At 40.1% G+C, this 23,051-nt stretch overlaps 1 protein-coding gene across 2 annotated transcripts in view; it reads right to left on the bottom strand.

Moving 5' to 3' along the window:
• Positions 1-18,338, bottom strand: part of CNTRL (centriolin) — a 75,633-nt gene extending 57,295 nt beyond the window's left edge. For both annotated transcript variants that reach the window (XM_037495317.2, XM_037495315.2), the window contains exons 1-6: positions 18,243-18,338; positions 12,949-13,099; positions 4,316-4,566; positions 3,506-3,636; positions 1,516-1,646; positions 248-389 (exon numbers count right to left, since the gene is read on the bottom strand). In XM_037495317.2, coding sequence (XP_037351214.1) covers positions 248-389; positions 1,516-1,646; positions 3,506-3,636; positions 4,316-4,535 — 624 coding nt within the window. In that variant the 5' untranslated portion in view covers positions 4,536-4,566; positions 12,949-13,099; positions 18,243-18,338. The remainder of the gene's footprint in view (positions 1-247; positions 390-1,515; positions 1,647-3,505; positions 3,637-4,315; positions 4,567-12,948; positions 13,100-18,242) is intronic.
• Between the last annotated feature and the right edge of the window lie 4,713 nt (positions 18,339-23,051).

Raw genomic sequence — 23,051 nt, 5'->3', positions numbered from 1 at the left:
GTGCAAATGAAAGGACAGATGTGAAAATGCTACAAGGTCAACTCTCAGTTAGCATGGAACCTCGCAAAACCAGAACTAGGATCCTTTAATTACCCTAGAGAATCCTAGGTTATGTCTGAATTTGATATTTGGTCAAAGGGTCAAGGACCATAAAAGAAGAAATCCTTTTTTTAAAAAAATTTAGATTTTAATTTTTTTCAACAAATCCAAAACTTTGAAATGAATTCTTGTTACTTCAAAAACTTACTGATGATATCTTGTTGCCTTTCAGATTGAGGACTCGCAAAGATTTTAACTTTTTTCCGAACCATGCTGGAATATGTTCAATTTCATTTCCTGCAAGGTTTAGCTTTTGCAGATTATACATATTTTCTATGCCTTCAATTTTGCTGGAAACAAAAGGATAATATCAAGATTGACAATAAGTAGACAATGATAGAGTCCCTCCATTATATCTTTAGAATAAACCACCTTGGTTTTATATTATTTTCCTAATTATAGCTTATCAACCCTTTTCATAAATAAGAATTAAAATAAAGTGTCTAAAAATAAATCTACCAGAAGCGCTAAGCTGCCAACTCTTCTCTACTTTGTCCAGGAACCCTATCCATCTTACTATCAGATGTCAGGATCACACAACACAGAATATTGTCACTATTAGAATACTAGATATTCCAATAGTGTCAATATTGGAATACTGTCACTATTGGTTAGACAGCCTTACTAACCACTGTGACGAGTACCAGTGGACAGCCAGGGGAAAGCTGGAAAACTCAACACACTGCTGTGTGCTGAAGTCCTGCACAAGAAAATTATCCTTAACTATTGCTTTAAGTCATCATTAAAAGATTAGCTATATCAGCAGGATAGAGTTGCTGTTTTGAGCTGGTGGGACCCCTAGAATAATATTGAATTTATGAAGATAAATGTTTTAATCAGAATAATTTAATAAAACATTTACCACCCATCTTGAATATTTCCCCAAGGTAAGTGCACACTGGGCAACTATTTCCATATACATACCATGTCTAATGTGGGGGGAGAGTATTCAGATATAAAGATGTTCAAGATTTGATAATTGCATCTTTTTGTCTACAACAAGTTGTCAATGTGCTGTGTTAGTTAGTAACTGACTGTTTTATGATGTTTATTTCTCAAGTTAGTATATATTATGAAGTGTAAACAAGAAATGAGCAAAGACCATAAGGACAAGTAGGATCAAAACAGGCTGAAGTATCTTTAGGATCAAATAACAGGGTTAAAACATTCTGCTTTATGTCAACTTTCTTTGGTACTCAAATATATATCTCCTTTGACGATGCTAGATATTATTCTGTACTTTAGTAATACCAAAACATGAAGGCAGCGATCACATTTGAAGGTTACATTATCAATGAGTAAGGATCACAGTGCCTGCTGTTTCAAAGAATTCTCTCAGCAACATCTGCAGCATCAATCTCTGTCTCAAACAAAAATAAGGACTATATAATGCTACCTAAAGAAGAATTTACTTACCTGATTTTATTATATGATAAGTTGAGTTCACGTAATTTTAACAGCTTGTCCACCTTCTCAATCTTCCCTATTATATTATAGCTGAGATTCAGTACTTCAAGTTTAATGCATTTTTCCAAATTTTCAATGTACTAATTGGAAATAAATGAATAAATACTTTACACAGCAGATGTCTTGACATGAACCACAGCATGTAAGTATGTGCACCAGGGTGGGCTGGCCAGTCAGCAGAAAGCAATGAGCCCTGCTGCTCTCCTGACAGTCCCTGATGGGCTCCCCTTGGGCAGGAGTAGCAGCTTTCCACAGTCTCCAAACTCTTCCCGCTCTCTAAGAAGTTCAAAACTATCCAACAAGAGTCCCCCGAAATCCGCTATTCCACCTCAACCTTCCTATTCTTTTCCTTCCCTCCTATCCTTCTTCAAAGTTCAAGTTGGTACTTAAGCTCTTGCATGATCTCACCCATGTCCTCGCCAAAGCTCCTGCATCCTCACTTGTTTTCTCTTACCTGGATCTTCCCTCTCAGGCTTAAAAACAGTCATTATTCACTACATATTCATTTTACATTTACTACATATCAGTTGTGGCACCAGGAAATGGAGAACCAGTGAAGGAGGCAGTTTCTCTGCTGCTATAATGCTAATGCCTGGCCCAATAGGTGCTTAAGAAGTATTTGTCAACTGAAAGAATGAGAGGGAGTGACAGAGGAGAAGGTGGCTAATTGCAATTGGATGTTAAGAGAAGACCTCATAGAGAAAGAATACTGAGTGGAGAACTTAATAATAAGGGGCCAGCTGTGTGAACATCTGGGGGCAGAGAATAGCAGACAGAGGAAAAAAAATGCAAAGGCCCTAAAAGAATGAACTTGGTGGCTTTGTGAAATAGAAAAAATGACTTTTAAATTATCAAGTCCAGTAACTTCCAAGTTTTCCTATATGACTATCTTGTAGCATTTTTACATCATCCTTTCCGACCTGAAGTTCACCCTCCTTTGGAGTCTGTTCATCATACACTTGGATCTTCTGTCCCAAGAACCCTTCAGACTTCTTCACTAGTTCTGCATTTCCTGTGCACAATCTCTCTCTGATTCTCTCTTACTATTTCTCCTCTTAATTCTAGGCATTCTTCATAGTAAACACTAAATTCCCAGAGATCAGGAAGGAAGCTTACTTACCTCTGTATCCACTCCCACAGTTAATATAATGCCAGATATATAATAACCACAAAGTAAGATTTACAAAAACTTAATATTTCATTTTTACAACTTTTAAGGAACACTATGGTTCCTTTTTTTCCTTTGTAATTATACAAAACATAAATGCATCCTTATAAAAGTTTAAGCAAAATATAGGAAGCACACTATATCAGATCCCCAGGCCCTGGTAAAAAAATCTCACTGCTCAAAGGTAACAATTGTTAAGAAGCTGGTGTATATACATCTAGAACTTTCTATTCACTCATATCTATATATATACACATTTAGAAAAAAAAATTTTAAATTGAGATTATTAAGACATTTGGTTATTTCAAATTTTTCTACTTTAAATAATGTGTAATATAACTATATAGAGTAAGGATAACAGCAAACTTTTTCTTTAAAGATCAGTAAATATTTTTTGCTTTTTTGGTCAGAGTCTTTGTTACAACTATTATTATAGTGCAAAACCAGTCACAGATGGTATGTTAAAAAAATGAGCATTTTTCAATAAAATTATATTTCAAAAAATAGGCAGTAGGCTCAGTTTGGCCTGTAGACTATAGCTTGCCTCCTCTAAAGAGAGGTGGTAATGTATAGAATAATAGGAGCTTATGAATTTGGATATATCATATCTCTGCTATAGAACTTCATCAGAAACAATAAAGAGTCTGTTATAAATTAACTGGTCTGAGGTTGAGATGTCACTGTAAAACTAACCTTTTTTTTTTTTTTTTCAGTTTTAAAGCACAGAAAAATAAAAACAACACCTATATTCAGAAATTGTAGAAAACCTACCCTAAATTTCTTGCCACCATCTTTTGAAAGTGAGAGATTAAGAGATTTCACCAAGGCCAAATTGTCCTGTTTAGCAAGTTTTTTAATAAGCTCCTCTGTAATATATCGGACTCCTACGTGTGAATCAACTTCTGAAATTATAGAAACATATACTTGTCAGTAGAGGAAGATACGAATACTCTGAAAAACAAATGGCTTATATTATATAACAAACTTTTAAAAAGTCACATAAATGTAAATTAGCTAGTTCTAATTGCAATGTTTTAATAATATTTTACTTATATAGCAATTTATAATGACAATAACAGTTACACTCTTAACAAACATTTTTGCCTCAAGTTTTCTGCTAAGTGCTTTACATCTAAAATTTTAATTTGTACAAACAAATCATATACATGTCTTATACGTCCATGAAATCAGTCTGTTCATAGATAAGCACTTTGCTAACAAACCAATTAGCGTAGCCCAAAGTAGATAACATTTTTAAAATGAATCAATCATGCTGAAGTGAACAGATGCCCTCCACCTATCCAAGGATGATGATAATTTTAGGGTTTGAGCTTTAAGGTACTCTCCCACCACAGGAAATAAAAGTTTTCTCTTTGAGAAAGTGCTATTTTCCTAACTCAGATATCTTTACCCTCACCCATAGGGCTCCATCCTCTATTGTCCTTATATAATTTCTGCCAATAAAAACAACAGTCAAATTAGTACCAGAATACACGTTAATTCAAACTGAAAACATTAGCTCAATATTTTCCATTTCTACTTAACAGTAGACAGTAAAATTCTTAGATTAGAAAGCAATACCTTTATGGTCTTGGTAGTCCAAAAGCATATTGTTTTTATCCGTAATCTCGACTTGCTCAGGCCACTGTCTTCCAGAACGAAAAGGCAGAATCTCAGCTCCACTTAAAGGTGAAAGTGATCTAGATCTCATATTAGATTTAAGAGATGAGGGACTAGAAGAGTGAGTGGATGGTGGCATCTTTGCTTTGGAGAATGTTTTTTGCCTAGGACCTCTCTTCATTGCAAAAGCAAAGCCCGGTGTCCATCAAAACCTGTAAGAGTTTTCAGTATGTTTAACAAGATTATCTTTTGAGCTGTCAAAACCATTAAATTATTTCTAAAATTTTCAAAACTACAAAGTTATAAGCTCAAAGGCTATAGATGCTTGGCCCCAACTGTTCCAAGATGATAAGAGCAAACATAATTTCAAACATTGTTGATCACCTTGTCAGAGGGAGATAAAGACCTCCAAAGGGTCTTATATGGATAAATGTTTCCGCCAGAAGTCTTATCTGTCATTTTTGTTCTCAACTTTTTGTTCCAAGCTAGTCACAACATCCTTTTTATCCATAAGCAGTCCTAGAATTCAGGAAGCTCAAAATCAGTATTTAATACTGATTTATTCAGTGATTAATGCTGATTTAATACTATTGAGTGCTCTCTCCTTCCTGAAACAGTTTCTTTACCTTCTGGGACACCACACTCTCCTGCTCTCTCCTTCCTGAAACAGTTTCTTTACCTTCTGGAACACCACACTCTCCTGGTGTCCTCCTGCGCCCGACTACTCCTTAGTCTCTTTTGCTGGTTTACACTCCTCTATTTAGTCTTTAAATGTCAGAGTTCCTCAAAGTTCTCTTCTAGTCTCTCTCTAATGTCATGCTGACATCTGATGCACACCCAGGGAGCCCAGTGCAGTCTGTACACTGATACTTACATCATTAATGCAACCTTTCTCGGAGTTCCAGAATCCTATTCTCAACAGCTTACTGGATATCTCATTGATACCCTAAATTCAACATGTCATTCCCCCTTATTCCTCCCTCATTCACCTTCCATCCTGGACTCATACAATATTTCTGTCTTCATGACTAATTTATTTCACTTACTATAATGTCTTGTTTTATTCATGTTGTAGCCTCGGTCAGAATTTCCTTCCGTCCTAAGACTGAGTAATAGCTATTTTTTTTTTAAATAATAAATTTTATTTTTATATTCCCCATACAATTGCAACCCCCCCATTCTAACCCCAATCCCTCCCCTCCTGCCCCTCACCCCCCAAAAAGTGTCTCTGGTTCATAGTTTTTTGTTGATTTTGATTTTCGCTTTCTTATACTTATTCATTTTTCTGGTCCCTTATTTAAGTTTTCTAGATTCCTGCTATGAGTGAGACCACCCGGAATTTTTCTTTTTCTTTTTGGCTTATTTCGCTGAGCATGATCCTTTCCAGCGCCATCCATGTTGCTGCAAATTGCATGTGTTTATCTTTTTTGAATGCTGAGTAATATTCCATGGTATATATGTACCACATCTTCTTAATCCAGTCATCTATTTTTGGGCATTTGGGCTGTTTCCAAAGCTTAGCTATTGTAAATAGTGCTGCTATAAACATAGGGGTGCAGGTGTTCTTTGGAATGTATGTTTCTGTGTCCTTTGGGTAAATACCTAGGAGTGGAATTGCTGGATCATATGGAAGCTCTATGTTTAGTAGGTCCAGAAATCTCCACACAGCTTTCCATAGTGGTTGGACCAGTTTGCACTCCCACCAACAGTGCAGAAGAGTTCCTTTTTCTCCACACCCTCGCCAACACTTGTTGTTGCTAGTTTTTTTAATATGTGCCATTCTCACTGGTGTAAGATGGTATCTCATGGTAGTTTTGATTTGCATTTCCCTGATTACAAGTGATGTTGAACATTTTTTCATATGTCTGTTGGCCATTTGCATTTCCTCTTCAGAGAAGTTTCTTTTTAGCTCTTCTGCCCATTTTTTGACTGGGTTATTTTCTTTGTTGTTGTTGAGTCTCATCAGCTCTTTGCAGATTTTTGTGATCAGTCCTTTATCATTAGTGTTGTGTGCAAAAATGTTCTCCCAGTTGGTGGGGTTTCTCTTTGCTTTTGTTATTGTCTCTTTTGCTGTGCAGAAGCTCTTTAATTTGATGTAGTCCCAGCTGTTTATCTTTGCCTTCACTATCACTGCTTTGGGTGATGTGTCTGTAAAGATGTCTTTGATGTGCAAATCACGTAGTGTTTCGCCTATATTTCCTTCTATATATTTCATGGTTTCAGGTCTTATGTCTAGTTCTTTAATCCATTTTGAGTTGATTTTTGTGTATGGTGTGAGGTAGTGGTCAAGCTTCATTCTTTTGCATGTAGCGACCCAGTTTTCCCAGCACCATTTATTGAACAAACTTTCTTTGCTCCAATGCATAGTCTTTGCTCCTTTGTCAAAGATTAGTTGACCATAAATCTGTGGGTTTATTTCTGGATTTTCTATTCGATTGCATTGGTCTGTGTGTCTGTTCTTGTTCCAATACCATGCAGTTTTGATGATTATGGCTTTGTAGTAGAGTTTGAAGTCTGGGAGTGTGATGCCTCCATTCCCTTCTTTTTTTTTCAGGAGAGCTTTGGCTATTCGGGGTTTTTTGTGATTCCATATGAATTTCATCAATAATTGTTCTATTTCTTTGAAGAATGACATTGAAATTTTGATTGGAATAGCATTGAATCTGTAGATTGCTTTTGGGAGGATGGCCATTTTAATAATGTTTATTCTTCCAATCCATGAGCAGGGGATGTCTTTCCATTTCTTTGTGTCTTCTTCTATTTCTTTTAACAGTGTTTTATAGTTTTCTTTGTATAGGTCCTTTACCTCTTTTGTTAGATTTATTCCCAAATATTTGATTTTTTTTGTTTCAATAATAAAAGGGATGGTTTTTTTGATTTCTTCTTCTTCAGATTTATTGTTTGTGTATAGGAAGGCTACTGACTTTTGCGTGTTGATTTTGTATCCTGCCACTTTACTGAACTGATTGATTAGTTGAACTAGTTTTTCTGTGGAGTTTTTGGGGTTCTCTATGTATATTATCATATCATCTGCAAATAGTGATAGTTTGACTTCTTCTTTTCCTATTTGGATTCCTTGGATGTCTTTCTCTTGTCTTATTGCTCTGGCTAGGACTTCCAGTATTATATTGAAGAGCAGTGGTGAGAGTGGACATCCTTGTCTTGTTCCAGATCTTAATGGAATCGCTTTCAGCTTTTCACCATTGAGAATGATACTGGCTGTTGGCCTGTCATAAATGGCCTTTATGATGTTGAGGTATGTTCCTTGTATCCCAAGAATTTCAAGGGCTTTTATCATGAATGGGTGTTGCACTTTGTCGAAAGCTTTCTCAGCATCTATTGATATTATCATATGGTTTTTATATTTCTTTTTGTTGATGTGTTGGATAACGTTGATTGATTTTCGGATGTTGAACCATCCTTGTGTCCCTGGAATGAATCCTACTTGGTCATGGTGAATTATCTTATGGACACATTGTTGGATTCTGATAGCTAAAATTTTATTGAGGATTTTTGCATCAGTGTTCATTAGGGAGATTGGCCTGTAGTTTTCCTTTTTTGTGTTGTCCTTGTTTGGTTTTGGTATTAGTGTAATGTTGGCTTCATAGAACGTGTTTGGTATTGTCCCTTCCTTCTCAATTTTTTGAAAGAGTTTGTGAAGGATAGGCACTAATTCGTCTCTGAATGTTTGGTAGAATTCATTTGTAAATCCATCAGGTCCTGGGCTTTTGTTTTTGGGGAGGTTTTTGATTACCATTTCAATTTCGCTGCTTGTAATTGGTCTGTTTAGGTGTTCTATTTCTTCTTTATCTAGCTTTGGGTGATTGTAGAGTTGTAGGAATTTGTCCATCTCCTCTAGATTGTTGAACTTGTTTCCATATAACTGTTCATAGTAGTTACTGATTATTCTTTTGATTTCTGCTGTGTCCGTTGTGATTTCTCCTCTTTCATTTGTGATCCTGTTTATTTGTGCTTTCTCCCTTTTTTCCTTTGTGAGCCTGGCTAGGGGTTTGTCTATTTTATTGATTTTTTCAAAGAACCAGCTCTTGGTTTCATTGATCTTTTGGATTGTTTTTTTAGTTTCAATTTCATTTATTTCTGCTTTGGTTTTTATTATTTCTTTTCTTCTACTGGTTTTGGGTTTTTTTGTTGTTCTTTTCTAGATCTTTGAGCTTCGAGATTAGGTTGTTTCTTTGAGTTCTTTCTTGTTTCTTGATGTGGGCTTCTATTGCTATATATTTTCCTCTTATTACTGCTTTTGCTGCATCCCATACATTTAGGATATTGGTGTCCTCCTTGTCATTCAATTCAAAGAATTTTTTAATTTCTTCTTTGATCTCCTCATTAGTCCAGTGGTCTTCCAGTAGTGTGGTTTTTAATCTCCATGAGGTAGGAAAGTTCCTTGCCTTCTTTTTATGGTTTATTTCTAGTTTGATGCCTTCATGGTCAGAAAAGATGGCTGATATGATTTCAATCTTGGTGTATCTGTTGATGTTTGTCTTGTGCCCCAGTATGTGATCGATTCTGGAGAATGATCCATATGCGCTTGAGAAAAATGTGTACTCCGTTTTTTTGGGGTTTAGTGTTCTATAGATGTCTGTTAAGCCCAAATGCTCTAGGTCCTTATTTGGAGCTTTAGTTTCTTTACTTATTTTTTGTCTTGTTGATCTATCCATTGTTGATAGTGGTGTGTTGAAGTCTCCCACTACATATGTGTTTTCTCTGATGTCTGTTTTCAGAGAGGACAACAGTTGTCTGATATATTTTGGTGCTCCTTCGTTTGGTGAGTATATGTTAATGAGTGTTATTTCTTCTTGAAGTATTGTCCCCTTGATCATGATGTAGTGACCACTGGGGTCTCTTTTTATTTTTTTGAGTTTGAAGTCGTTTGGTGAGTATATGTTAATGAGTGTTATTTCTTCTTGAAGTATTGTCCCCTTGATCATGATGTAGTGACCACTGGGGTCTCTTTTTATTTTTTTGAGTTTGAAGTCTGTTTTATCTGATATAAGTATAGCTGTTCCTGCTTTCTTTTTTGGTCCATTTGCTTGTAGGATTGTTTTCCATCCTTTAACTTTGAGCCTATTTTTATCTTTTGTAGCTAAATGTGTTTCCTGGAGACAGCAAAAGGTTGGGTTTTGTTTCTTAATCCAGGCTGCAACTCTGTGTCTTTTTATTGAAGAGTTTAGTCCATTTACATTTAGAGTTAATATTGATATGTTAGCATTTGTATTTGCCATTGTGTTTGTCTTTCCTTTGATTTTATTTATTCTTTTAATAACTTTTTTTTTTTTTTTGCCTTCTTTCATTGTTATTCGTCCTTCTGAGGTTCTGGCTTTAGGATTCCTTGTAGTATATTTTGGAGTGGGGGTTTAGTCGTGATGAAATTCCAGAGTTTCTCTTTGTCTGGGAAGGTCCTTATTCTTTCTTCATAGAGGAAGGAGAGCTTTGCGGGATAGAGTATTCTTGGTTGGCATCTGTTTTCTTGGAGTCTGTTGACTATGTCCCTCCACTCTCTCCTTGCCCGTAGTGTTTCTTCAGAGAAGTCTGATGTCAGCCTGATTGGTTTTCCTTTGAATGTTATCTGTTTCTTCCCTCTTGTCAGCTTCATTATTTTTTTCCTTGTCCTGGATTCTTGGGAGCTTTACTATTATGTGTCTTGCTGTATTTTTCCTTTCGTCGTGGAAGTTTGGTGTTCTTCTTGCTTCTTGTATATCAATTTTCAGCTCCTTCTTCGCATTTGGGAAGTTCTCTTCAATTATCTCCTGGAATATTTTCTCTGTTCCTACATCTCTCTCCTCTCCTTCTGGAATTCCTATAACTCTTATATTTCCTTTCCTCATGGAGTCAGATAGTTCCCGAAGTCTTTCTTCGTTCTTTTTCCTTCGTACTTCTCTTTCCTTTTCTGTTTTGGTTCTTTTTATTTCTGTGTCTTCAAGAGTACTTATTCGTTCTTCCATTTCATCTATTCTGCTTTCATTGCTTTTCCCAGAGTTCTTTAGTTCCTCCATTAATTCTTTGATCCCCTGCGTTTCTTTTGCTTCCCTCTTTAGGGAGTCAATTTCCTTCTTCTGATCATTGTTTTCCTTTATGAGTTCTGTCATTTTTTTAATCACGGCAATTTTAAATTCTCTTTCTGGAAGGCTCAGAAGTTCTTCCAAGTTACTGTCATTGCAATCTGGGGGGTGGTTTTCTTTTTGTGGTGTGCTTTTTTCCTGAGGAGTTGCTAGGTTGCGTGTGGTTCTTCTACTCCCTACTATCTGTTTTCTAATTTGTCGTATGCATTGGGACACTGTGTTGCTCGGAGTGGCCGGCATCTTGGGTGAACTTCTCCGCTCCCCTCTGGCTCCTCCAGGAGCCATCTCTGGCTTCTGAGGGAGCTTTCTGCTGGTTTCAGGAAGACTTTACTGAAGAAATGTCCCTGTTCTAAAATGGCAACGCGGGACTCAGTCCCTGAGCATCCAGTCTCAGGCACACTCTTCTGCGCGCCCTGTCTGCCCCGGCCGTGGGTGCCTGTTCCCTCTGTGGGCTCAGACTGCTGGTCGGAAGGGGCCTGGCGTGGGCTAACTTCCCAGCTGGCCACTGTCACCTCCGGGAGCCTTCTGCCCTTTTCAAGCAGACTTAAGAAATTTCCCTGTTCTATGGGGTGTTAGTGACTTTTTTTTCTGGTCGCTAGGTGGCGCCAGAGATCTCTCCTATTATCCTTGGGGGGCTGTTTTTCGCCCCCCCCACCCCGTGGGACAGGGAACAGAGCGGGAATGGTAGGGTACACCTCAACAGCTTTGGGGTGCTGTGTCTGCCTTGTGCCCCACCATCGTGGAGAACCCACACCCCGAACTTCGTGCCCCGGGTCTCAGTTCAAAGCCCTCAGGTCCAGGACGCAGCCCAGTTCAGTGGCGCGGGAATGGCGCCTTTTGCACCCGCTCCCGTGCCTTGGCACCTGGTTCCTGCTTACTCAGTGAGGGCCTCCGCGTGTCTCCCCGCAAGCCTAGGTCACAGGCGCGGGGACCTGGGCAGCCACGATCCCAGTCCGCGTTTGCTTTTCAAGAGCACCAAGCACGCCGCTTTTCCGTGCAAGCTTACCGGCGGCCCGGGGCTGTGTGCTTGTCTCCAGAGTCTCTTTGTTCTTCTCTAATGGCGCCCGGAGCCGTTCGCTCACCGCTGTGGCGAATCCTGCAGGGTTCTCCACAGCTCCCGTTCACGGGGTGTGGTGGCTGCAATAGTTCCTTTCCACTCACAGTCCTGCTTGCTGCGTAGTTTGTTCTTGTTGGTCGTTTTGGTTTGTTTTCTCCCTTCCTCTCTGCAGGTCGGAGAGTGCCTACTCTGTGGGTGGGGGAGGAGAGCAGGGTTCTGCGCTTTCCTCCCTTCTAGTCCTTTTTTTATGGCCACTTTCTTCTTCGGGTAGTTTGCTGGAGTCACCCGTTTATCTTCCGTGTCCCAGTTCTCACTGGGACCTGCCGCTTTCCCTCCCTATTAACTTTTTTTAATCTGAGTAATAGCTATTGCATGTATGGAACACATTTTGCTGATCCATTCTTCCAACAATGGACCTTGTATTACCTCCATGTTTTAGCTGTTGTTAATAATATTGCTATGGCCATGGTGTACAAATATCTCTTTGAGACATTATTTATAATTATTTTGGGCAGAGACTCAGAGGTGGAATTGCTGGGTCACAATACAATTCTATTTGTAATTTCCGAGGAACCACCATCTGCTCTCCATGGCAGTTGCTCCATTTTACTTTCCCAAAAGGGGTTCCAATTTTACCTTATTATTGCAAAAACTTGTTATTTTTTGTGTTTTTGATAATAGCCATTTTTTTAAAAAGATTTATTTATTTATGCACACAAGAGCTGGGGTACAGGCCAGAGATGCAGGTGGTGAGAGGATCCACCAGAGGCAGAGTGGGGAACAGAACAGGCAAACTGAACGAAATACACTGGTGAGGAGAGCAGCGGGTGAGACAGGAGAGATCTGCTTCGCCATGTGGCTTTCTCCCTGGCTGGCTGGGGATCTAATTTGTGCTGCAGAGGCTGTGGATTGCTTCATAGTGCAGTGCTTAAGCCCTTGCGCCACCAGGGAGGCCCGATAATAGACATTTTAATGAGACCGGGGGCTCACTGTAATTTTGATTTACATTTCTCTAATGATTAGTGATGCTGAGCATCTTTTCTTGTGCTTATTGGCAATTTGTATATTTTCAGAATGTAACTCCCACATGGAAAACATCTTATTTATCTCAGTATTCTCAGCAAGCTGATTGGTAGGTCACAAATGTATACAAGATTTTTCTTGTATACAGAAATCAGCCTGTTTAAAAAAAACATACTTTCAACAGTATACTCTTTTTGTGTGTGCATGTTTTTGTTGCAATACATCATACACATAGAAAGGTGCACAAATCGTAAGTGTACTATGAATTTTTATATAGCAAACAATGCTTCAAACTCACATACCTACTACTGTTTATTCAAAAACCAATGTTATTGAAATTTAGGTCTTTGAGAAGGAACTAAAGCATTAATTGATGAAATTAGTCAAATTGCTTTACTTTCCACATAAGAAAATTAAGGCCCAGAATAATAAATTACCTGGTCAGACAGTGCTAGCAGAGTAAAGATGCAAACAAGTCCTCCTCTCAAACTAATTTGTCAGTCATATAACATCATCAATATAAAAGATGCTATATTCCATCAAAGCAGGGATAGTGTTCACTGATGTAGTCCAAGCCTAGAACAGAGCCTAGCAGATAGTAGATAATTAATAGTTATTGAATGAATGAGTCATAAAATACATGGAAATGATAAAAATGCTACCTAATACCTCAGAAAAGGATAATTTCATGTGCAGTATTAGTCTTCAATGTCAAGAGTTCTAATTTGCATGGTTAGGTTTATGCAAAAAAGATTTTCATGACATACATTTGCTTTTATCAGTACATGCAGTCTAAAAACATTACAAAAATTATAAAATTGAAAAATATTAGGCAAAACAACCTTGTAAGATGTACAGATCTCTGGCAAGGCTGCATTAAACAAGGACCTTTTGCTCAACATCCACAATGACCCCTATTCTCATTGATTAAAATATAAAGACAAAACAAATTATTTTTCAGGAAAGCAGTTTTAATCCAAAGATTTGGTGTAGCTCAAATATTAATGGAATTAACTGGAATTACACAGGGACACTATAGTGGAATGACTGTTAAATCTTCACATATAACAACGTTGCAGGTATATGGGTAGTAATTATGAAGAAACATTTTTTTAATGACATATAGACAGTATATGCAAAGGAGAGCTGCCATTAGTATATTCAATTAATTAACCAACATTTTAGCAAACAAATACCCTTCAATGACCATACAGTTATTCTAAGAATGATGATCTTGTCCAAAACACTTCTGGAATCTCTCTTCAGGTCCTGCTTGCAGAACTGATTTATAAGTATGACAAGAAAATCAGGTCCATCACTTCAGCTACATAATAGTTTTTATTTCCCCAGTTTGATCACTAAAATGTGCCAAATACTGTGGTAAAATTTTATATGAACCAGTATTTCGGAAAGATTAAATATAACTCTATGCTAATATCTCCCATTTTAAAGATGAAGAGGGTAAACCTGCTCAAAGTTCCATAACTGATTGCTTAAGCCAAGACTTGAATCCTTTTCAGATTCTAAAGCCCATATCTTCATCATCGTATCTTATTGCTGACATGGTTGATTCGCTTGATTTGTTTTCTAGGGCGTGGCACGATGCCTTACAGACCATCAACAAATGCCACTATATAACTTGGATTAAAGAATGACAGGTACTATAAAAAATTCTTAAAGGAAAAACATAAGGTTTATTAGAAAAATACAGTACTGAAATCATGATGTAGCCTCTTAAGTGACTAGAGTTTGAAGGGAACAAAGACCTGTGCGTTCGTTTTTTAAAAGTCAATTATTATTTCATAGCTACACACTGTAATATTGTCAACTGCCTAGTTCCTATAGTCTAGTTCACTACTTTAAGCTGCAAAGTTACTTTCTCTTTCATTTTGTCATGTTAAACCCTCCATGCATTATGTATTATGACTTTGGAACTATCATTTGTCCACAAAAGCTTTCCTCCAATTAACATAACTGCTATTTATACTAAGCTGCACTAGCATTCTTTCTAAATGATAACAATATGCTCCAACTTGAGAAGAGTTAAAAGTCATGTGCTTTGAAGGTAAAACTGTTCACTACAGAATTAAATGTAGTTTTCACATGAGCAAGAAATATAAAAAATAAAAAGGGAGAGAAACAGGGCCCAGTTCTCACTTCTATATATCTTTCTCTATCTCACAGCATAATAGAAAATTATAAAATTAGAACAACAGTGTATGCTACATATTTTGGATATATACTTTTTATGAGTGTGTGTGTGTGTGTGTGTGTGTGTGTGTGTGTATACAAATATATTTTCTTGGGCCTCCTCGGTGGCGCAGCGGTTGAGCGCTGGGTTGCGAAGCTGCCCACGGCCTCTGCGGCGCCCGTTTGATCCCCGGCTGCTTCCCGGCCACCGGAGGAGGGTCCCACATGGCGTGCAGACCTCTCCTGCCGCCGGCTGCTCCCCTCAGCAGTGTACTTCGGTCCTTCTGCCTGCTCTGCTCCCAGCTCTGGCTCTGGTGAATTCTCTCACCCTCCCGCACTTCTGACTGTACCCAGTGCATGTATAAACAAAACAAACAAACAAATAAATAAATAAAACATGCCTCTATTAAAAACAAAAAACAAAAAACAAATATATCTTCTTGGTCAAAAGGTGCATCCTATATTTTTATGAAATGTAATTATATTCTTCAACCTAGAAATTAGTCTTCTCTCTAAATTTTTAATAATTGACTTCTCTGAATTCCTCTCATATTACTGTAATGACCAAGGCCCTCTGTGCATCCTAGACTATCATGAGATCCTTCGTTATCTCCCCGATTAGCAAAACGCTGCCTTACTCAAAGAGCTAAATATATATATTAGAATATATACTCAAATGGATTCCAAAATCTAGATCAACTCCTTCCTTTTATGAATTGTAACATTAAAAATTAAACGATGGTTCCAAAGTCATAATGCATTCCCAGATCCCTTCCCTGGGTTGCCATAGCTCCTATAAAGCCTGGACATCAAAAGACAGGTATGCATTGCCATCCTATAAGCTAGCTAGCTCAGTGAACTAGGCTTAGGGATTTACTGTGTTTGAGAATGGCTGGCATTATTTCAGAGACAATCACTTGGTAGTAGTAAATCTTGAACAATAATTTTAAGGGAGCGATGGGGATGTTGCTTGACCCTAGGATGCAGTTTGCAATCACATAAACAAAGACCAAGCAATAGAAAAGAGAAGATGTAGCTGAGAAATAGGGCTGCAGTGTGGAAAGGAGCAGAATAAAGAGAAAACAAGCAAAACAAATCCCAAGCTGGAGATATATTTTGAAGAACCAAAAGGTGGTCTACGGAATGAGAGAAAGTCATTGGAATGATGTGCTACTCAGAATCATATGACCTGGCACAAAACACACCCATCCTGTTGTTCCCTAACTCAGATGCTTGCCTTAATCTAACAATCCTGTCCACAGCTTAGTAGAACCCATTCCTCCTCCATCCAGCCTTTCCTAACATTGCTAACTCTCTGTTTCCTCTCATTTCCTCCAAATGAGGCAGACCTCAATAATCCACAAATCCTCCATCTTTCTTCCCAGTCCACTCCACTATGCAAATAACCATTGCTGTTTCTTAACCTCCATGTCCTCTCTACTACAACCCTTAGCCCTTTAATCACACATCTCAATACTTTCCCTGGAGGCCCTCTGACACATTTACATACTGGAACTTTCTTTAGTCTTTTCAAATAGCTTGATTCCCATTCCTTTCCAAAGTCTCTAACCCAGCCACTCTCCTTTCCAAAGGCAATTCCCCATTTTGTGCCATCAACCTCTGCCTCCCATCTTTCTTTGCCAAGTTTCCCCACAAATACTGTCCCGATTTCTCTAACACTAACACTGTCTTTACTGTCCTTCATTTATAGTTCTAATACTCCGGCTCAACACTTCACCACCCTGATTTCCCAAACTGTTCATCCCAGCAAGTTTTCTGATATCCTAACCCATTCCAAATCTCTGACTTCTAATTATTCCCCTTCTCAAACAAAATAGTCAAAACACCAGCCATTTCTCTTTATCCCAAGAAATTTGATTTCCTACTTGCCTTTCCCTTCACTCACCCTGACCTCTATGTCCTTCCCAATCCTAATAATGTCCTGAATTCTACTCAGGTACCCTAAAACCCAAGTTTCCAATCAATTTCCATTAATTTGTTTATTCAATCATTCGATTTTATTGAGGAACTTTTATATTTCAAGAATTGTGCCAGCCTCTAAGAATAGAGTTGAGAAGGCAGGGTTTCTCCACTGAAGATGCACAACAGGATATATCTCCCTATTACACATGGCCTCTGCACCAAGTAGTCTTCTTTATCACAACTCACAATTAAAACTAAATGATTATTTGTGAAATGATTTGACTATTGCTTGTTTGTCCTTCTAGTGTTTAAGTTCAGACAGCAGGGATTCTATCTCTCTATTATTTGGTGCACAGTAAATATTTGTTGGACTCATAAAGACTGTGCTAAGCCCTCTAAAGACATGACTAGTTTTAAATCCTCACAGATATTGTCTAAGATCAGAATTATTAACCTTATTTACAAATGGCAGTATATCATTAAGAATTAAATACTTAGGTTCTGTAACTAAACAGCCTGAGTTCAAACCCTGATTTTCCTCTTTTTTTTTTTTTTAAAGATTTATTTATTTATTTATGCATACAAGAGCTGGGGTACAGACCAGAGATTTAGGGGAGGGGGGTGAGAGGATTCACAAGAGACAGCGTGAGGAACAGAACAGGCAGACTGACGAAATACACTGCTGAGTGGAGCAGCGGGGGAGACAGGAGAGGTCTGCTTCGCCATGTGGGTTGCTGGCCGATGGGGATCAAACTCGTGCTGCAGAGGCTGTGGATTGCTTCATAGTGCGGTGCTTAACCCCTTGCGCCACCAGGGAGGCCCCCTGATTTTCCTCTTACTGTGTGACACTAAACAAATTACTTCACCTCTCTGATCTTCAATATCATCACTTTCAAAATAGGGGTGGTAATGTCATATAAGTTACTTTAAATTCTAATAGTTAATACATGCAAAGGATTTAGTCCTGAATTAGACACATTTTGCAGACTGAAAAGTAATTGGCAATAATTCTTACAAATGAGAAAACAACGGGAAGGTTAAAGAACACGTCCAAAATCACAGAGCCGGTTAAGCAGCACAAGGTGGCAGAATCAGCGCTTGAATCTAAGCTTTGTCTTCAAAATTCACCTGTCCTTTATTCTTTATACAATAAAGTACTCGCTCCTTCCCCGCCTTTTAACATTTCTTCCCAATATCCTCTCGTCTTTCTCCAGTACCTACCCCGCCCCACAGCGTGACACCTGTCAGGGTATTATCGACCCATCCTTTGCCGCTGCCACTCCCCGCAGACACCGGGCACACCGCGCCCCTCCCTCCTCTCTGGCGGGACCCCCATTCCTCTAGGCGTCGCACCCAACTACACCACACCGCCCTCGCCACCCCGACCCTGGACCTCCTCACTCCTGGTCCACACCTCCCTCCGCCAGCCTCCTCCCCACGCCGGTTCCGGGCCCTCCCCTCCTCCCCATCCAATCCCAGTTCCCAGCACACGCCCCCGCCCCGAACCCTTCCCGAGCCGACCCACCCCACGCTCGATCCAGGCCTTCCCGCCGTCGCCACAGACCCCACCGCTCGGTCCGGAGACCCGAGAACGGCCCCGACCGGGCCTGGCACTCACCGCCTCGGAGCGGAGCGGAGCGGGCGGGCTGACGACGGGGGGCGGGAGACGCGCGGCTCTTTCCCTCTAGGCGCGCAGCGGCGCGGCAGCCATTTTGTTGTGTTGTGCCGGTTGCCGAGGGGCCCCGCGCGGCGTGGGCGGGGCCTGCCCTGGACACGCCCCTCCCGGGCGGTTGGGCGGGGCGGGCGGAGCTTCGCGCCGACCTGGCCGCCCTAGTGGCCGGCGCGCGGGGCAGCGGGGCGGCTTCTTGGAGGCGCGAAGCGAGCGCGAGGCGAGGTTTCCAGCCGCGGCCGGCAGCTGAGTGGGCTCTTTCTTCTGACAAAAAGCCGCAGACGCCACACGCCGAGCCTCGGCGCGCCTCTTCTCGAGCGCGCGTCAGCCAGCGCCCTCATTCTCGCTGCTGGCCGGCTCTGGGGCTCGCGGGCCTCGCAGCACGCGTCGCCTGGCACGGCCGGCTTGTGAGGCGAGTTCTCCTCTCCGGGGACTGCTCGCCCGGCGTGGACGGACAGCTCAGCTGCCTCCTTAGATTGAGGCGCGAGTCCAGCCTGGGAAGCTCGGGAGCGATTGTGCCTGTGGGCTGTGGGGGAAAGTCCTCTCGTGAGGACAGGGAAGCCAAAGCACAAAGCTTCGGAGGAGAGTTCGGCCAGGGCTGCATTTTGTCCCACATATTCAGTAGTTGAAGCGGATCTCGCAGATACTGTTCTGGGTGCTAGAAAGACACGGGGAATTGTTTTTAAGCATCATCAAGGCGCCCTCCACTCAGCCTCCATTTCCAAGCTTGTGCCCGGGACCGGGTCACCCGCAGAGGCTGCACCGGCTCCAGAAATATCCAGTGCTGACATGACCCCTCCTTTACCGAAACCTTCTACTCTCTCTCCATGCTGGCTCAAAAGGCCACGTCCCAGCACGATTCTTAACTCTACTGACTTCTAACTCTACTGACTTCCTCATGCCATTTTCCCATCATCTGTTGTGCCCTTCTTTATGCTAGAGCTCATGGTCCGGCTTTGAAGGTGGATTTTACAAAGTCCTGCTGTTGGTGCCTTAGTTTCCCCATCAGTGAAATCGTTGGTTCACACGTGCCTCAGTTGCTATTAGGCAACTGAGGTTCCCCAACAGGAGGGATGTCTCATCTCAGGCTTGAAAGAGGAAAGAATTTAGTCAAGGAGGAGGGTGGTGGGAAGGGGCCTGGCAAAAGGAACAACTTGTGCAAGCCCCAGGAGAAGTGGGGAGAAGGGCTTGGCAATGAGCGGGTTGGTGCAGAAATCTGGTGTGAGGGTACTGAAGCTCGAGGAGGGGCCTTATAAGCCACATGAGGCACTTTCAACATTTCCACCCTCAAGGAGGAGGGTGGTGGGAAGGAAGGGGCCTGGCAAAAGGAACAACTTGTGCAAGCCCCAGGTAAGTGGGGAGAAGGGCTTGGCAATGAGTGGGTTGGTGCAGAAATCTGGTGTGAGGGTACTGAAGCTCGAGGAGGGGCCTTATAAGCCACATGAGGCACTTCTCAACATTTCCTGAAGGTATACCTTGCAGATGGGTTCACCTCACTAGGAAATTCGGGTGATTTCCTAGAGAGGGCATCATTGACATTTACATGTACCCAGTGCTATTTCCCCTCTGTTGTAGAAAAATTGAAAATCCTGAAAAGCTCTACACTTTAAAAGAGCTTTGTAAAAAAACTGAAAATCCTGAAAAGCTCTACACTTTAAAAGAAAGATATACCCATTTTTTAAAATCAAAGTTCAGTTAATAGTTTATGCTTGGAAATGTATATATTGCTGAATTTCAGTTCTTTTTTTTTTTGTTTTGACACTAATTTCTTTTTCACTTTTCCACTAGAAAATTGAACATATTGCATAACCTCACTGCTATGCCCTTCAAAGTCTGCGGTGATATGCAGGTGGGCTCCATTGTCAAATCATAGTGTGCTGTTATAGTTCATTATCAATTTTATTAGTAGCCATCAAAAATATACACAGTCTAGAGAATGGTGCAAAGTACTTATTTTTCCCTCAGGTAGTCTCTGTCCTTACCCAGTTAACCTTGGATGGGTATTTTCTTCTTTATTTAAAGATTTATTTATACAAGAATTGGGGTATGGGCCAGAGGTATGGGGGGGTGTGTGTGAGAGAAGATTCACCAGAGAGTGGGGAGCAGAATAGGTGGATGCATCGAAACACACTGCTGAGGGGAGCAGTAGGCAAGGCAGGAGAGGACTGCTGTGCCATGTTGGTCACCCCCCTGGCCAGGGATCAAACTCATGTTGCAAAGGCAGGGGATAGATTCATAGTGCTGTCTCTTAACCCCTTGTGCCACCAGGGAGGCCCCTGAGTGGGTATTCTTCAGTCCAGTCTTGCCCAGTTTGCTCCCTTTATCCAGATGCAGTACCCTCTGTTGTTGTTTGATGTGGTAAAGGCCTTAGATATACCTCAGACCTTAGAGTGTCAGAGTGGAAATCATTCTCTAATTACTTTAATATTAATTGCCTCTCAGTATGTTAAAAGAACCTCCCTCCACAAGTTAGAAATGAGGATAGGAAAGGAAGGCAACTCTTTCATTCTGCACTGATCTTTGAATTTACAATACAAATGATAACCATGACAGAGTGACCTGGCTATCCTTAGTTCTTTTTTTCAAATGACAGCAAAACTACTGTTTATTTTAACTTGCCTCATATTTCACAACCAGTTTAATCATTTTGCAAATTTGCTTTAGAGAAGACTCAGACTAGCTTCTCAGGCAGGGATGACAGTTTCTGTTATTGCCATTTCTTTCTGTAACTTACTTGTTAGTGTAATGAAAATTTGCCATTTGCAACAAAATGGAACTCAGTTACATGAGGTGAAATTAAAAATTAGAATTACATGAGGTCAGATTAGAAATTAGATCATTGAATGATCTCACCTATATGTGTAATATAAGGAAACAAAGTGGGTAAATGGATAAAATAAAAGCAAACTAATAGACATTGATAACTTAACTAAGGTTTCCAGAGGTGAAGAGGATGGGAGCAAGGTTGGTGAGGATATCTTTAATTTTTTTTTAAGATACTAGACAGAATAATAATAATTCCTTACATTTTTATGATTTCTGTACTCAGGGATATCAAATTTCAGCATTTCTGTGAAGAAGGGAGGGTAAATGTTTTTATCTCTAGGAAATGAAGACATTACATCTCAGAACTGACTTACGGTAGAAGCTAGAGTCTCCTTTGGAAAGGTGGGGTTAGCATTGGTTGTCAGCACCAATTATTGCTCTGGTGTACTATTCAGTTCAACCAGCAGGTGGCGCCTTCAAGTAGGCCTCTGAAGCTGCTGTTCTTTAAGAATTAAAGTGCACTTACAAAACTATTGATAATCAATTTAAAAAAAAGAAAGGAGGCCCACAATCCTTTTTTATAACTGAATTTCAGCAATTGTTTGTCTAGTAGACATGAGGGCAAACAGTCCTCTCCTGTCTCACCTGCTGCTCCCCTCAGCAGTGTATTTCAGTACCTGCCTGTTCTGCTCCCTACTCTGGTCAATCCTATCATCCCCCGCAACTTTGGCCCACACCCCAGTTCTTGGATGCATAAATAAATAAAAATAAATCTTAAAAAATAAACAAAAAAATTAAAAATTAAAAAAAGAAAGGAGCAAGTGCCCCTTAGTGGTGGTAGTGAATACAAGGAAGTTTCACCAAAATTGTACTTTTAGAAAAACAGCTGCTCCTTGGATAATTGTTTTAATATCAATTAACTCTTGCTTGTAATTACCCCAAAATTTAGTGCTTTAAAAGAGCAATGCACATTAAATATCTTCACAGTTTTTACGGGCAGGAATTTAGGAATGGCTTAACAGGAATTTTGGCGTAGGTTTGCAGTCAAGATGTTGTCTGCTGTCACCTAAAGGTGTGACTAGGGCTGGAAGATCCACTCCCAACATGGCTTACTAATCATGTGACTCTGGGCAACAGGCTTCAGTTCCTTTCCAGAGGGGCCATAGTCTTCTTGAGTGTCCCCACTCCACAGTGGCTGGTTTCCCTGAGAGAAGGCAATCCAAGAGAGTGCAAAGTGTTTATGGCAATGTCTTGTATGCCATAACCTCACAAGTCACACTCCTCCTTTATTTTTGTTATATCTTGTTGGTCAAATGGACCAACCCTGGTACAATGTGTGTATGTAGGCGAACCACAAAAGAGCATCACTAACAGGAAGGTGGGGGCCATGTTGGAGATTGGCTACTGCACCGAGCCACTGGATGATTGGATGAGTAATAGGTAGAAGAATTAGATAAGAGAACTTATGTTGAACAAAAAGTAAGGTTGTCTGAAAGTGTGGGACAGTGAAGCCAAAGTGGAGGTTAATGGGTTGAGTTTGATTTTTGAGAAGGTCTAGGGCATAGACCAGCTTTAGTAAAGTAATAAAACTGAGATAAAGGGAGAGTGGGCACCTTTTTTTGTATCTTTTTTTGGTTTACTTTTAAGAAAATGTGCTTAACAGCATTCCATCATTAATACCTGATTGTCTCTTTTGACATTATTTTCCTCTTCCTCCATACCCTCTACTCTGAAGTCCTACCCATTTCCATTATTGATTTAGAAACCGAAAGTGGTCTTTTGGGACATGCTGTTACAACCCATTACTCTTGTGACCTAGTATATAAAGTATATAAAGTTCTTGGCACATATCATAAATTTGAAAGTGGCCAATAGTATTTCTATTAGTGTTATTGACTTAAAACATGTTCATGATCTTTTACTCTTTAAAAAAAAAATGTGTGTAGGATTGTAGCAATCTATATTGTGTGTCAATGTAAGTGTGTCAGGCAG

The sequence above is a fragment of the Talpa occidentalis genome, unplaced genomic scaffold, assembly GCF_014898055.3.
Source record: "Talpa occidentalis isolate TD23 unplaced genomic scaffold, MPIMG_talOcc4v2.1 talOcc4.7, whole genome shotgun sequence".
Lineage (NCBI taxonomy): Eukaryota > Metazoa > Chordata > Mammalia > Eulipotyphla > Talpidae > Talpa > Talpa occidentalis.
The sequence above is the reverse complement of the archived record's forward strand: the minus strand, read 5'-3'. Positions and strand labels throughout refer to the sequence as shown.